Raw genomic sequence first — 16,182 nt, forward strand, 5'->3', positions numbered from 1 at the left:
AGGAGAAGCCCACTGTGTAGAGCACTGTACTGTGCATCCAGGTGTTTGTTCCCAGCAGAACATGTGATTGAAAACTCATGACGTTCATGAAGACCGGAACAGTACTGGGACCACTGTGGGGCTGGTATCACACTGCAGTCAGGATCATGGTAGGTGATGTTAGGCATTGTGCCCTGCACTTCACATGTGATTATCGTTTGTCCTTACAGTAGTCCTAAGGGACAGATGTTATTATGAGCTTTACATTTTCCCAAAGAGGAAAATGAAGTTAAGGAGTACACATGATTTGCTCAAAGTCATGTAGTTGCTGATTGGTGAAGTGAGAATTTGAGCCCAGCTCTGTCTGAACCTAGAAACTATTTTTAACCATTGTGCTCTGGGCTTCAGTAAAAAGCTGTATTTTGTTGCTAATAAGGGGTGAGGAAATTGTTACTTCCCTTCCTATTTTCAGGTAGCACTTCTGAGCCCTGAAAGGAGGAAGTCTGTGTCTGGCCAACAAAGGTGGGAAGGTCATGACCATCAGAGCAAGCATTTTAAAAAGAAGCATTGATGAAATGGGAGGCCTGGATGAGACTTAGTAAATGAAGTAGAATATTGATTTCAGAATTCCACCCACCTTCCCACTTACCTCCCTCCTTCCTCTTTATCTCTTTATCATCATTTTAAATTGTATATTTATTTGAATTACTAACACTTGTAGACTGTAAGCTTCAGAAGGGCAGGAATTGTATTCATCTTGTTCACTAGTATATATCTAGTGTCTAGAACTCATGGCACATAGTGGGTTCTCAATGCATATTTCTTGAATGTATGAATGAAAAGAAATTATTGAAAAATGAATGAGTAGTAAGAGTTGGCAAAGATTTTAGAGAACATTTAGTCTGTCTTTTTTTTTTTTTTTAACAGTTGGGGAAACTTGAGTCTCATGGAGGGTAACTAGTGCTTACTGAGTGGCTGATGTAAGCAGGTACTTAAGTAAGTTATCTCATTTTAATTGTTAGTTCCTTCATTCAAGAAGCATTTATCAAGAGCTCATTATGTACCAGGAACTGTTCCATAGGCTTGGGGCAGTTTCCAGGTTGCTGCACTTTACTGCTCTTTTCTGAACATCACTAAAATTCATTTTTAAGATGTCTGTCATAAATGATCTCTCAACGGGCCTTTGAAAGATGTTGACAGTATGGCCCACTTTCAGGTGAGATTGTCTTGGCTAGGCCTTGTACAGGTAACAGCCCTGAGCAGTAACTGCCCTTTATAGGGACAGACTTGCCAGAAATTTAATAATGAATGGAGTAGACAGAGTCACTGCTTTGATAGAACATTCGTGGAAACACATTATAAATAAATACCTGAACAAAAATATCAGTCAGTAGTAACTGTTAGGTTGAAAATAAAATAGGGTGATGTGATAGGAAGAGGCAGGGTCCTTTAGGTGGAGTTGCCACTTTTCTGATGAAATGACTTTAAACCAAGGCCCATCATCTGATAGGAGGGAGCTAGCCATGCAAAGATCCAGGGAAGGAACATTACAAGGAGACGAACAGTGGAACAAACCTCTAAGGTAGAGGCGACCTTGGTGTGTTTGATGGTCAGCAGGAAGGACAAAAGGGATGCTATGGAATGATCAAGGAGGAGAGTGTTGGTAAATGACATGGGAGAGGTGATCAGAGGCCTGATTATAGAGTCTTACAGGCTAGGATAAGATGCTTAGGTAAAAGTCCCAACCTAATGTATTTATAACATCGCAGTGTGTTGAGAAGAGATGGGAGTGCAGGAATGGTCAGGGCAGCCGTCCAGGAGAGAGCAGGTAGGGGCTTGGACCATAGCAGTAGATGTAATGATAGAGAGAAGGGAACAGACTTTAGATTTAATTTGGAGATTAGTCAACAGGACTTGCTAATGGATTGATGTAAGGAGTGAAAGAGTGGAATCAAGGGTAAATCCTCGATTTTTTATTTTTTAAATTTTTTATGGGGGAGATAATTAGGTTTGTTTATTGATTTATTTGATTTTTGATTTTTGATGGAGGTACTGGGGATTGAACCCAGGACCTTGTGCATGCTAGGCACACACTCTACCATTGAGCTATACCTTCCCCCTAATCCTAGATTTTTGGCTTGGGGTATCTAGTACTGGTTCCTCTGATGGGAAGGTAGGAGAGAGCTTATTTGTGGGGAAAAAAATCAAGAGTTCTAACTTGGACCTGTTATGTTGGAGATACTACAGGGCATTTACGGTGAAACTTGGAAGATGGATAGGATCTCAATAGGATGGGAAGGAAGAATGGATGTTTCATTAAAAACAGCATCGGTTAAGGAAGTGCATGGCCATGGGAGAAAGATGCATTGTCAGTTCATTGTGGCTGAAGCATGTCTGAGAAGAAAAGAGTAGAAAGAATTATTATATTGAAAAATATGGAATATATTCTTTTGCACTTTGATCCTTATTAGAATTCAAACATTCTTTTTATGTAGAATAAGTAGGAGGAAATTAATCCGTCAAATTGTTTGACGTAAGATCAGTTACTTTCTACAGTTGATGCACCAAAATATACTCTCATCAGAATTCTTCTTACAAGTGAAATAGCAGTCGTGAAACAGTAAAGCAACCTTACTGTCTACAGCTTTTTTCTGTGCTAGTACAGGGGCCACTCTTGGTCCAGACCACTTGTGGAGCACCTGCTTTGTAGGCAAGGAGGGCGCAGATGGCAGCTTCTCCTTCCTTCAGCTCAGTAATTCTTAATCCTCTTACAACCAAGATCTTCTTTTGGTAATAAGTATTTTGTAGTAACCCTTTTACCGTACTGAAATAATATTCATAGTTAATATAAACAACTTATATAGATCACTGCAAAAAAAAATCCGTATGGTATTCCAGCCATAATATAAAGGAGAAACAAAAAGGAAAGTGATTTAAAATAAAATGACATGTATACTAATGCATAAATGTCGAGCAAAATGTGGTATTTGGACGTGACATGACTTTCAAAATGCCAGAAGAGCCTTGGTAAAGATCCAAACAAAGCAAAGTTCAGTTGTTCCTTAATTTACGTGGTATGTGCATTCCTGAAAATTCAAGGTATTTTTAAATTGTGCAAAAAAAGTGTTTGTATGTAACTGTTAGGTTCCAGGCTCAGATAACTATAAAACGGCTTCTCACCTGAAAGAACATCTGGTAGGATGTTAGAAAGTCATGCAGGAGTGTTTTGGGCATTGTAGGACACCCTAAACTCTGGTTCCTGCCCATGAAATTTCCCCATGAATTTCCAAAATGTCCATGAGGTTGGTACCAGTACTGCTGAGAACCACAGCTCTGGCTGTTCTCTGTGCCACTGGGACACTGACATTCCTGCATCACAGAACACAATGAACCCTAATCTACACTGTACCCTTTGGGTGAACAAGGCAGACAATGTTCTGTCCCTAGGATCTGGCCCACAGTATGTCCTTAGAAAGCATTTGTGGAAGGAAAGAATGAATGGATGGATGGAAAGAGATTTTCTTTTTTGTCTGTTTTGTGTAGCGACTCTTTAGATAAGTCTTTTTATCTGTTATGTCTTGGGAAGCTTTTTAAAAAGTATCCATGAGATAGAATGTAGTGAAAGTCATCTGTCTCTTGAATGACAGGGGCTGTGATCAAAATGTCTATTTTATCTGAGTGCTAACTCTGCCACCACCTGTCTAAGCTTTTGTTTTGATAAACTTGGGGATGTAGATACATCGTTTTCAGAAAGTAAATCTATATTTGCCTTTTCTACTTTCTTTCTAGTGTGGGAAGAGTTGGCCTACTATGAAGAAAACACACGGGATTTTCTTTTCCCTGAGCCCAAGCTGACTCCTCACCCTGGGATGTGCAGGGAGGTGCTTATGAAGACGGTCAAAGGTTTTCCAGTAAGTGGTCCATGCCCGGCTGGGCTGCTACTGGGAGAGAAATTCTGAACATTTTATTCCTGGTAGGGTCTGCTCTTGGACAGACCGCTTCATCTTGGTTAGTACCCCAATTGTTCTGTTTAGCAGCCCTGATTAGATGCCCCACTCAAGATACTGAGTTATCCTGATTCCCACTATTGATCTGAGAGGTGGGAGTCTTACCTAATCAGGCTCAATCACTGCCATATTCACACTGTCACATAGTTACAAAAAGATTGCTTTTTTCAATTCCTCTTAATGCAGAGTAATTGAAAGATTTAATATCAGCTTCTTTAATCATAGCCATTTAAAACAATAATTAAAACATAATAACAGTGACATAGAGCAGTAATAGTAATAATGCTGCCTCTCATTTATTTTGTGCTTTTGTTTTTTCTTATGATGTGATATCTCGTTTTCCTTCTAACAGTTCTTAAGTCAGCCAAGGCAGATAATATGATCTCCATATAATGGAGGGGAAACTGACAGAGGTTCACAGACTGGTATTATTGAAGGATCTGAAAAGACAGAGCAGTTATTTAGTTGACTATCTAACTATTTGGGGTGACATTGTCTAAACCCAAATTCAAAATACTCATTTTGGTGTTGTCTGTGATGATTTCTAACTCTGCAGCAACTCTGACAATGTTCTCTACTTTTATATCACTTGGATGACCTCTGTTTTAAGGACCACATCTTTGTGAACTGTAAAAAGCATACTTAATACTCAACTCTTCTGGTACTGCCCCATGAATCGCTATTATTTAAATTTAATAATATGTTATTGTCTCCATTTTGTTGGGAGTACCATACAGAATACATAACACACAGGACCTCTGTTTCTATGATGTTTATGATGACAGGACTTCTGGTTCTAATACTTCAACCAGACAAACATTCATCAGAAGTTCTCCTAATCAGAATTCCTAATGACCATAACCTTAAGCCCTCCACAGTCTTGGAGGGTTTGGTGAATATCATTGATGACACTTTCTTTTTCTCAGAGATGTTCTTTGTATATCACTTATATCTGTGGTACTCGTAAGATGCTCACCTTTATTATTTTGAGTTATTGGGATTTTGCTCTTCAGAGGCAAAAAAGGGATAAAAACTGATAAGAATCAGGTAGGGAATACCCTTCATATTAACTTTGGCTTTCCTAAGTTTTCTGTGAAATGAAATCCACCTTCAAACAGTGGGATAGTATCCAGCCAAGTCTTAAGACAAGAAGAAACACACTTTCTTGTATTTTCCCAAACATTGTCTCTGTTTAACTTTATGGACGTAAGTAAGAAGAAGAACCTACAGAAAGCTGTATTTGTAGTTACTCATAAATGTAAGGTAATCATCAAAGAGCTTTAAAACTGCAGGGAAAGATCTCCATGCATTAGAGGTAAAGTGTCATTTCTTGCAATGAAGTTAATCAAAGTATATTTTAAGCAATTTGTAAAGAGATAGAGGAGCTCGATTTCTCTCAGATGTTCTGTAAAGCAAAACAAAACCAATTGCCGAAATTTTAATAATAGCTGACGTTCATGCTAGCTAGATTCCAGTTACTGTGCTGAGTTCCTTACATGGATTATCTTGTTCAATCCTCCTTAACCCTGCAAGGTGGTTACTATTATTTTCCTCATTTTAGGGTTGGGGAAGCTGGCATGGGGAATTTAAGGAATGTACTTGGAGTCATAGAACTGGTGAGCGATAGAGCAGAAATTCTCATGCTGGCCTGTTGGACTTCAAAGTTTGCACTCTTAGTCACTGCATAATGCATATTCGTTCATGTTTATTTCAGCCTGTGTCTAGTTGCTTTTCATTAATATTGTAGGACAGGAAAATAAATGACATGTGTAAGTCAGACAAACCATTCACTTCATTTATTTTCTCTTGTTAATTCATTGAGGAAGAGATTTATTTCCTTCACTAACATGTGACTTTTTCTTTGTATTTCCATATTTTGTTTCATTTCACCTGATACCCTAACAGCCTTTTTTCCCTCCGTTTTCTGCTGAGGTCAAGAATTTTGGTGGGGACAGACATAATTTGTTTTCTTGTTAATTGAAGACTGAATTTATAAAATAAGCAGAAAGAATATTAGTTTTTAAAATTATTGACTTTTAGTTAATAATTGTGTTTTTTCCTTAATGCAGTGATTCTAGAAAAATTCTACCATTAAATCCATTTATTGACCTAATCACTGTAACTATCATCCAACTGCTAAGGAGATTGCACAAGATAGAGCCTATAAATTTCAGCTCTAAACTGTTGTGCTATGAAAAGAAAACCTTTCCTCCTTATTGTCCTTTGGTCATTGCCAGGAATAGAGGTCACATAGTTGAACAAGAATGTATTTACAGGTTGTGAACTCCTTACTGATAGGGGACCCTCCTCTTCTTCTCCAGGCAGAGTGGATCAGGGGTTTGAAGACCTATTGGGCAGCTGCATGTATAGTGGTTAAGTGTGGACTCAGTTTGTCTGGGTTCAATCCCAGTTTTGTTACTCAGTGACTGTGTGACTTTGGGTAAATTACTTAATCTCCATATACCTTAGTTTCCTCAACTGTAAAATGGGAGTGATAATAGTTCTTCACTTACAGGGTTATTGTGCAGGTTAAATGAGATAACATACGTATAGCATTTAGCATAATATCCTATGAGGCAATGAGAATCAGTCTGTGGCTCATGAGATGACTTGTTCAGGCTCAGGCAACTGGGCCACGGGGAACCTGAGGCTTCGCGCACGTATGAGGTCTTGTATTCCATCAGTAGTGCTGTGAACTCAGGAACCCCCTGTTCCCCACCTCCTCTTGTGTGGGCAGTCTTGATAACTGGAGGTGAAACTGTGCTGGTCACATTATTTTATTAAATGCCTCCCCCTGCCCCCCGATTATCCAAATCCATGCAGCAACAGGGCTCTTGTGCTTGTAAACCTGGAAATCTTGAGTTACCAGTCCAGGCTTAGCACTCTTACGGGCATACTGTGCATTCTAGAGGGGAAAAAAGGAGCTTGAGATGTAGGTTGTGTCTGTGAGGACTTGTTCTGTCAGACAAGATGAATGCACAGGAATGCATGTGCATAGGAATTAATGAATACATAGGAAACAGGACTGAGGAATGAGGGCGCGGCCACGCTTTGGGACAAAAGCAGGGATGGGGGAACACCCTTGGGACAAGGAGCACCTGGGCAGGTGGTGGTGTCTGTGGGAGAGGCAAGCAGAGGGTCCTGTTCAGAGAATCTGCAGGTGAGTTGATGGGGTCAACTGAAGAAAGTGTAACTCAGTCAGATCCAAGTCCTCTTTCTGTTTTGACATTTACAAGACTAATGACCTTGGGAAAATTGCTTTATATCTCTCTAAGCTTCCTTTTTTTTTTTAAGAAAAATAATTGTATTTTAAATGACCATACAGTAAAATTGACTTTTTTGATGCACAGTTCTATGAATTTTAATATATGTATAGATTTGTGAAACCACCATCATGATCAGGAAACAGAACAGTTCTATCACTCCCCAAATCTCCCTCTTGTTATCCCTTGATAGACACATCCTCCTTCATAATCTGCTAATCTGTTCTCCATCACTATAGTTTTGTTTCCTTTTGAGAGTGTCACATAAATGAAATCACATAGTCTGTAATCATTTGAGACTGTCTTCTTTCACTTAGAAAAATGCTTTTGAGATTCATCCATGTAGTTAGTTGTCTGTATCAGTAATTTGTTCCTTGCTATTACTGAGTAGATCACATCATATAGATATACTGCAGTTTACTCACCTATGAAGAACATTTGGGTTACTTCAGGTTTTTGTCCAGTTGTCAGTTTTATCATTTATAAACTGAGTTGATGGTAATAATTTTACGTTCCTTATAGGATTATGAGAAGTAAGTAGGAGAGGGTATATGTATATGATATGTAAATATATCACAGTGTTTTAGATCATATGGTACTGAGCAGAAATTGAAGTATTGATCAGTGAAACAAAATGAAAAGTTTGGAAATGAACATAAATATTTTGTATAATATATAAGGCCCATTTTCAAAGCTGGTAGGTAGCAAAGGAGAATTTCTGTCTGTCCCTCCCCCTAGGTAATCTCATTCAAGTCCATGGTCCAGTGTTTTAAATAGAGTAGCTAAGTGTATGGACACTAGAGTTGGAATGCCTGGATTCAGTTAGCAGCTCTGCCATTACTAACTGGACCAGTTGATTCAACTCTTTGTGTCTTAGCTTTCTCTTTTAAAAATCTGGTCATACTATTAGGATTAAGCTCATGGGTTAATTGTTGTGAGGATTAGATGAGTTAACATATGCAAAGCACTTTGGTCAGTCTCTGGCCGTAATACGTAGCATTATATAAGGGTTTGGCTATTCTTATTATGTATATATATATTTTTATTTTTTCAGCCTTGTTGTATAATTGGCAAAAATTGCATACACTTAAAGTGTACAACTTCATGTTTTGATGTACATATACATTGTGAAATAATTGCCACAATCAAGCTAATTAACATATCCACCATTTAATATTGTTACGGTTATTTTTTTCTTCTTTTTTTGTGGTGAAAACACTTAAAATCTACCCTCTCAGAAGATTTCAAATCTACAATATGGTATTGTTAACTCTAGTCACATTGCTGTACATTCCATTTCCAGAATGTATTCATCTTGCCTGATTGAAACTTTGTCCCCTTTGAACAACATCTCCCCATTTCCCCTGTCCTTCAGCCCCTGGCAACCAACATTTTATTATCTGCTTCTGTGAGTTTGACTATTTCATATTCCACATATAAGTGAGACATGCAGTGTTTGTCTTTCTGTGTCTGGCTTATTCACTTAGTATTGTGTCCTCCAGGTTCTTCCATGTTGTCACAAATGCAGGGTGTCCTTCTTTTTAAAGACTGAATAATATTCCATTGTATGTGTGTTTGTTATGTATATGTTTAGGATAATGTGTGTAGGTTATGCCAACTACATAAAATAGCAATTAGATTCTTGCATGATTTCAAATTAAGATGAGATGAGCAAAGACTGTCTTTCCAATAATTTTATTTGTTTCTTTCATGCCGTCTTATTTTCAGGGCATTGCTCCCAAAATAGAGTTTTCTACAAGGACAGCCATCAGAGAAGGTGTGTTTCTGCATAGAAACAGATTTCTTGTAAGTATAATCAAGAAGCCAGTGACAGAAATGTCAGGAATTTTCTCCACAAACTTAAGGAACTTCAGCCCAAACTCAGTTTTCCAAGTTTAGGTGCAACTGGACAAGTAGAAACCTGGACACCTATTGCTAGGTTTGAATTTCCATATTCGGACTGTTCAGCCTATCACATTAGAGTGAGTATGTTTGGCATGTATTCATCATGGCATAGTTGGTCAGAGTGACCCAGAAGCTGTGATCACAAGCCTGACATGTAGGCTAGTAAGCTTTTGTTATTGTTGGCCTATGACTTTTACTCTTGATTTTATGATCATAGTGTTTCCTTCCTTCTGTGCTGAGGCTGAAGCTCAGCGTTGTATTTGTGGGCCACCTTGGTAACCGTGATGATCTTGGGGCAGCCATGAGCACTACCTTCATTTTACTCTCTTGTTTAGCTCTGATTTCCCCTTCAGCCTGTTTTTTTTTTTCTTTTTTTGTTTTACTTTATTGACTGTTATTTTGCAGCCATGTAAAATTCTTTCTAAAATGATTTGGAGAATTAATGAAATAACTTGTGGAGCTTCTCCCAGAATCTAACCTGTGGTCCTGTCAGAATACCTTGTAAATGTGGGCTTTGGGATAAAGGGTACTGAATGAGAAGGGTCGCTAATCTGTGCAAATCCATCAACCCCCTGAGCATCATATCTCATAAATGCGAAGCCAGTGATTAATTTTAAGGAAGGCAATGGGTGCTTTTTAGTTTCTTCTTATTTACCTACTGTTTTCTCCAATCTGATATGTGTGCACAGTGATTTTTTTCAGTTTATTATTCTTTTTCTTCCACCTTGCCATTTTAATCTTGTTTTAACCTCCTAATATAGATCTTCCTATATTACCTTTTTTAAGTATTACCTTTTTTAAGTACTTTCCTCTATTACCTTAAAAAATGGATTGTGAAATCATCGGTTTTATTATTTTCTTATACAAAACTATTCCATTTATTTTAGTTAAAATACAGATAAGCAAAAAGGACAAAATAGAAATAAAAATTACCTGTCATTCTTACTATCTAGAAATGACCATGACTAATTTTTTTGAATATAGTCTTCTGTACACATACATGCACACTTTTAATTTTTAAAAGATTAGGATCATACTACACCTGTGTATTATTTCATATCCTTTTTTCATTTGATATATCATGAACATGTTCTCATGGCCTTAAGTTTTCTTAAGCCAGACTGTTTTTCATGGCTTCATAGTATTCTACTGTACAGACAGATGTACTGTAATTTTTACGCCAATCATTTTCCTGTTGTTGAATACTTAGCTGATATATCTATCAGTCAGGGTCCAGTTTCTGTTATTTTAACAGAAAGATTTAATGTGAAAAAAGAAGGCTAGACAGAGTTGGAAGACTGAAAGGAAAAGCGGCACACTGAAGTGATGGAGACAGTACCTGCAGGAAGCAGCTTCCACCTCCAGAGCTGGGGGAACAAAGGGAAGAGGTTGGGTCATTAGAACATAGAAGCTTGAGAAAGAGACCCCATAGGAAAGGCACCCAGACCTGTGGGGAGGAGCTGTTCTCCTGGTGCTTCCTCACGAATTCAGAGGGGAAACTCTGATGATCTGGGACTCAAATCTCTGAGGAGGGACACTGATCATTGCTGGTGCCTCAAGAGCTCGGAGGAAAGATCCTGTGGGGCTAGACTCAAATCTCTGAGCAAGGGCTCTGGCCAGCTGTCTAGTTCTGGATTATGGTGGGAAAAAACAATAAACTGGAGCCATTTGCTGCTGTCTTGCTGGGGTGATGCTGACAGGAATGGAATGCAAAAGTGGAAGTTGCAGGTCAGTCTTCCTTCTCCAGTCTTGTAGCCTCCCTCTAGCGCCTTCTAGTGTTGGAGCCTAACAGAACAGCTGGGAAAGCAGAAGGAGGGGTTTGCAAAGTACCTTAAAGCTGAATATAGAAAGGTGGATTTAGAGCTGAGAGGAAATTGCTTACTTACCAATATAATTGGTTTCTAATTCTTGAACTATTCTAAGAATTTCTGTAGCTATATATATAGCCATAATAAATTCCTTGAAGTGAAATTGCTGGACCCAAGTATATGCCAAGTTCTCTCTCTCACTGTATTTCTGTATCTGTCAATCACTTTCCATTTTGTGGTGGGGGTATCTGATACTTTCCAAATTTCTCCTAATACAAATAAATCTCACTGTTAATAGTTGAAATATGTTACACTAGTGATACTAAACTGACCTGAAGAAAAATTAAGAAGAGAAATGCCCTTCCTTAAGTTCATGGTTTGTAAATCTGAGATGTTCAGTCTTCTATCTTAGTTAAACAAAGTTTGGTTAAATACAGCTATATTCTGATTGAATTTTCTTCTTTAAAACATTTTTGTATTAAAAATTTTTTTCTTTTCTATTTTTTTTTGTTTTTTTGGTTTCAGGAGGAAAGATACAAGTCACAAAGGCCTTTATCTACATCATATGGACCAAAATTCCCCTTAAGTAATATAAAGGTGAAGCCAAGGGAGAGTAATCTTGATAGACCGGTCCAAGGCATGCGATCCTGGGCACCCTCTCCATATTCTACCAGGCGTTTCTTTCAGGACCAGCCAGCTCAACTGAACCTTGGGAATAATTTCAAAATACCAGGAGAAAGCAAACCTCCATTTGTAGTAAGACACGTGAGCCTAAAATTATTTTTCAGAGTCCTTTGGAATGGTGAGGGTGTGAATGAGGGTGGAATATAGGAAGGCTGGACCATGAAGACAAATGGGTAAGTAAACAGAGGAAATTCAAATTGAAGAACAACCATGATTAAATTGCATTCACTTCCTAGAGTTATTGTCAGGAAAATCCTATAAAGTGGGCTTGTTCAGTAAATGTCTGCTATTCCTATTTTTAATTTTTGAAAATTGTCTATAGTGTTATCTACCTATGATAACTCGCCTTTATCCAAAAGAATCAGTAAAGTGACAATGGTAGAAGATGCATATCGAAGGCTGGTGTATACTCTGTAGCAATCTGAAACTGAGGCCTCAGCAGATTTAAAGAAAACTGCTGGAATTTTCTTAATGAGGTTGTTGCTCAGTGGCTGTACTTTAAGAGCAGAAAGCACGTATTTGCAGGGAAAAGCAATGATGTGCCCCAGTCAAAGCCCTTAATTGAAGTTAGCTTGGATTTAGCCTTCACGAAGTAGTGAGAAAATTTACTCACACTTGTCCTCTTAGTCTCAAATTTTTTGACTATTATAAAAGTAAAGACAAATACAGAAAAGTTCAAGAAAAAAATTGTCCATAGGTTCAGCAGAATAATAAAATCATTGTTTTGTTAATTTGATGCATTCTTCTTTTACTTTTTTTGTATTCTAAGGCTTTATTTTTTTCCACAGTTGTAATTATACTGTACATAACAGATTAACTAATCTTGGTATTTACAGTTAATATCACATTAAAAGCATTTCCAGTATTCGTTCATATACTTCATGGACACCATCCCACGTTCTGGTTCATGGCTTATTCTCCAGAATGGTAACTATTGTCAGGTTGTCAAGTTGATGCTTTGACTTAAAGTCACCAGGAGCGTGTTTATGTATTAGGCATAAGAAATGAAGCATGGTAAATCCGAGAGTGAGACGTGCTTTTGAGATGACTGGATACAAAATTGGTTTGTAGGTAGAACAGAGATGTTGTTTGACTAGAAAATACAGGATAACTGTTTTCTTTATGGTGACCTGGGTCAAAATGTCTGGCAAAAAATCTAGCAACCAACTCTTTAAACATGGCTTCATAAAAAAATTATCAAATTGAGTTTTTTGAGTCTGATTTATTCCATCTGATGTAAATTTTTATATAATACGACTTTAGTGTATGCCATTATGGGCTAAATAACCTTAAAATCTTGGAAGTTTTCTTAGAGAATTAAAACTTGGTTGATATTTTCATTTAACAAATTCTTACACAGTCTTTACTATGTGTCAAATTCTTTTCTAAATGCTTTATACATATTAACTTTCATTTAGCCAGTTTTCCTGATATTTTGATGTTTAAGTAGAAGCATTAAAATATAGAGGATGTGATGTTGTCAAGACTGTGAATTCTAGTCAATATATTTCTTGAAGTAGAATGAAGAGTAATATCATAACATGCCTTCCTGAACTAAAGAAAAAACAAACAGAAATAAACAAAGTTAAAAAGAAAATCCAGCAACTCTATGTCATAGCTACTCTGGAAGGGTCCTTATTTCAAGTATTTTTGACCTGTTCACAGATCATGTTGTCCAGTTTAGGAAAATATGGTCACCTTAAGTGACCACTATTGTCTTTTCGAAGGTTATAGACTCTCAGATTGGAAGGGAATGTGGAAGGCTGAAATGTTATCCTGTGATAATCCCTTGTCTTCAAGGAGGACCCCGCCTAGGCCAGCACTGCTTAGACTGTTTAGGAACATGAAACTCTGTCTTGTTTTCAAAGTACGTGAAATAAACTTCACTCCCTCTTTTCTGGGCTGGAGCCTTACCAGTGGTTAGAATATGATTTGTGTCCAGCGTTAGCCCATGTCCTTGTGTTCTAGCCTCAGCGAAGGCAGAGATACACAGGATTCCCTACTGGGTCTAACCTTTACATACCTCAAGACTCTGATTCAGTTTGTTCCCAGCCTTCTCTTTTCTCACCTGCGTAACTTTGAGGGGGAGAGAGGCATTACAGGTAATGAGCAGAGGGTAATACAAGCTACGGTGGCATTAAGTCTTATTTCTTTCCTTTTCTTTCAGGTGGACAGTGCAAAGCCCTTTGGTGAGAACAGTTCAAAGCATCATTCCCAGAAGTCTAGAAGGAAATCTAACTTTTCAAACTTCCCATTTCCAGTGAGAAGAGGTACTCAAGTTACTTGTTACTTCTGTATAATTTCCCTGTGGGAACAAATGCATCCTACCTCTAAGCCTTCTTTCATTCTGATGAATCCCATGTCTCTTTGGAAACTCAAGACCTAGTTGTTAGGTCCCCTCCCATTGTGGAGTTTCCCAGAAGGGAGTTCCCACGGGCAGTCAGCCGAGAAGCTGTCCATTTCAGAGTTCCCTGAGCTATCGAAGGAGACTGCTCTGAGTCATGTGAGCACCAAGGGTGCTCTGCTTCTGGTTGTTCCCTGGCCAGGCTGGAAAAGCAGGGAGCAGCTTTTCCTGGTGGGAACTCTTTGCAAAGGCACCACTGATAGCTAACATATAAGACTTGCTATTTCTCTGGATGGGGAAGAGCAAGGGATTGGTGGAGTTCAGGCAATGCAGCATTTGCTTTACAAGGTTCTATGTCAGCGAGAAGGGGAGCCAGTTCTATCTGAAGCAGTGAGGTTAAGGCAAGGGATCTCTAATGTTTAGGTTTCATGATCCTTTTGCATTCTTAAGTATTACTGAAGACCCCAAAGAGTTTTTGTGTATGTGTATTGATATCTATCAAATATTTAGCATTAAATATTAAAACTAAGAAATTTGTAAGATACAAGAATACACAAACACGTTTCGTTAGCCATCAGAGGGGTGACGTCATGATAGATCATATAGCTTTTGGAAAACTCCATTGTATAGTCGTGAGAGACTGTGAGTGAAAAAGACAAGGCATGTTTTACTATTATTAGGAGAAGAGTTTTGACTTTGCAGATCTCCTGAAAGGTCTTGGGGACCCTGGATCGCAAGTTGAGAGTCATTGGGTTAAGGCATCCCTTGGAGGCCTTTAATTTATGATTGAAATATGTGAATCATGTCATGACAGTGAATTTAAACTATTCCTGAACTGATTAAAAATTCTTAAGTTAGCAAGGGATGGTGGTAGCCCATTCTCTCAACTCTTGGTGAGACTAGGTCTGTACCATCCCTGACAACAGGGTTTTCTATCTCAGGCTTGAAGGTTTACCCTTTTAAGGGGCTACACAGTGTTCTGTGGTAACTCAAGCTGGTGTTCTTGGATCACAGTGACTGTTTCACAGCAGCAACCAAGGACAGAAGATAGGGTTTGAAGTAGAAAGTGCTTCATCACCTCTGACATTTAATTTAAGTGCTTTGGATTGAAAATCACCCATGCAGCCTGTAAAAGCTGCATTGTCTTCCCCATTACTGTGAAATCAGGCAACAGCAAATGTCCTTTCCTGGGGGGGACAATTGGGCTTAATGCTAGCTCAGTTACAATGGGACTCATATATCATATTGGTCTTGGCCTTTGTCTTTTCTTAATCCTGGCAGGTGGAGAACTAAGATTCCAGAGAGGTTACAGAATGTGTACAGGTCACACACCAAGTTTTTGGCATCCCTACATTTAGAGAAGATGTTCAGACCTCTGGGCTCAGATGCTCGGAATCCCTGTGGCTTCCAAGCCAGACCTTTCCTTAGGTCACCTGTCAGCTCATTCATCCAGACCTAAGGTAGAATAAAGCTGTGCTTCTCAAACTTGAATGTGCATTTGAATCACCTGGGGATCTTGTTAAACTGCAGGTTCTGATTCAGTAGGGCTGGGGTGGGGCCTGGGATCCTTCTTTTCTAACAAGCTTCCAGGTGATACCGATGCTGCTGGTCCATGGACTACACTTTGAGAAGCAAGGGACCAAGGGCCAGCCTCCTGTGAAAGGGAGTGTTCAAAATCAGTAGCAAGGGGCTTACTAGGCAACAGGGCAGGTTTGTGGCTATAGCTGAAAAGGGCCTTAGCATCATAGACTCCCTGATCAGCTGGGAGTGGGGTAGAAGACAGATTCCAGGATGAGATGGCCACACACATAAGTGCATGCCCAGAGGATATGACAATTAGCATGCATAAAAAGATCCCTTTTTGTATCTTCCTTCTTATTTCTAGTGGCAAAGGGAAATCAGTAGTCCCTTGTCACTGCCCAAGCCCCAGTCTTCCTGGGGGAAGCCATGGTGGCCTTAGCATAGCCTTGCAAATACTCATTTCAAAAGGATTTTTTTTTCAATCTGGAAAAATCTCCTTTAGTCTTGGTTTTGTCTATGTGTATTTATTACTTCACTTCTAGTAATTCTTACCATTCTCTGGCATTAGGTCTACTTACTTATTAAGATTATTTAGGGTAATCATAATGATTTACTTTTGCTGTGTTGTTTTTCCAAGCTCTTACATATTCATTTATGTGTCTACCTTGGAC

General features: G+C 38.6%; 1 protein-coding gene across 7 annotated transcripts in view; it reads left to right on the forward strand.

Moving 5' to 3' along the window:
- SPATA6L (spermatogenesis associated 6 like) overlaps positions 1-16,182 on the forward strand; it is a 50,844-nt gene that overhangs the window by 24,017 nt on the left and 10,645 nt on the right. For 5 of the 7 annotated variants that reach the window (XR_012071975.1, XM_072959489.1, XM_072959486.1 and 2 more), the window contains 4 exons: positions 3,769-3,890; positions 8,978-9,055; positions 11,488-11,727; positions 13,814-13,916. Coding sequence is in view for 6 of the 7 variants with exons in the window: in XM_072959486.1 (XP_072815587.1) it covers positions 3,769-3,890; positions 8,978-9,055; positions 11,488-11,727; positions 13,814-13,916 (543 nt within the window). In the remaining variant the exon portion in view is untranslated. Of the gene's footprint in view, positions 1-44; positions 150-906; positions 976-3,768; positions 3,891-8,977; positions 9,056-11,487; positions 11,728-13,813; positions 13,917-16,182 lie in introns of those variants that run through there. The other 2 variants (XM_072959488.1, XM_015242564.3) reach the window with 2 other exon arrangements.

The sequence above is a fragment of the Vicugna pacos genome, chromosome 4 (genome assembly GCF_048564905.1).
Source record: "Vicugna pacos chromosome 4, VicPac4, whole genome shotgun sequence".
Taxonomy (NCBI): domain Eukaryota; kingdom Metazoa; phylum Chordata; class Mammalia; order Artiodactyla; family Camelidae; genus Vicugna; species Vicugna pacos.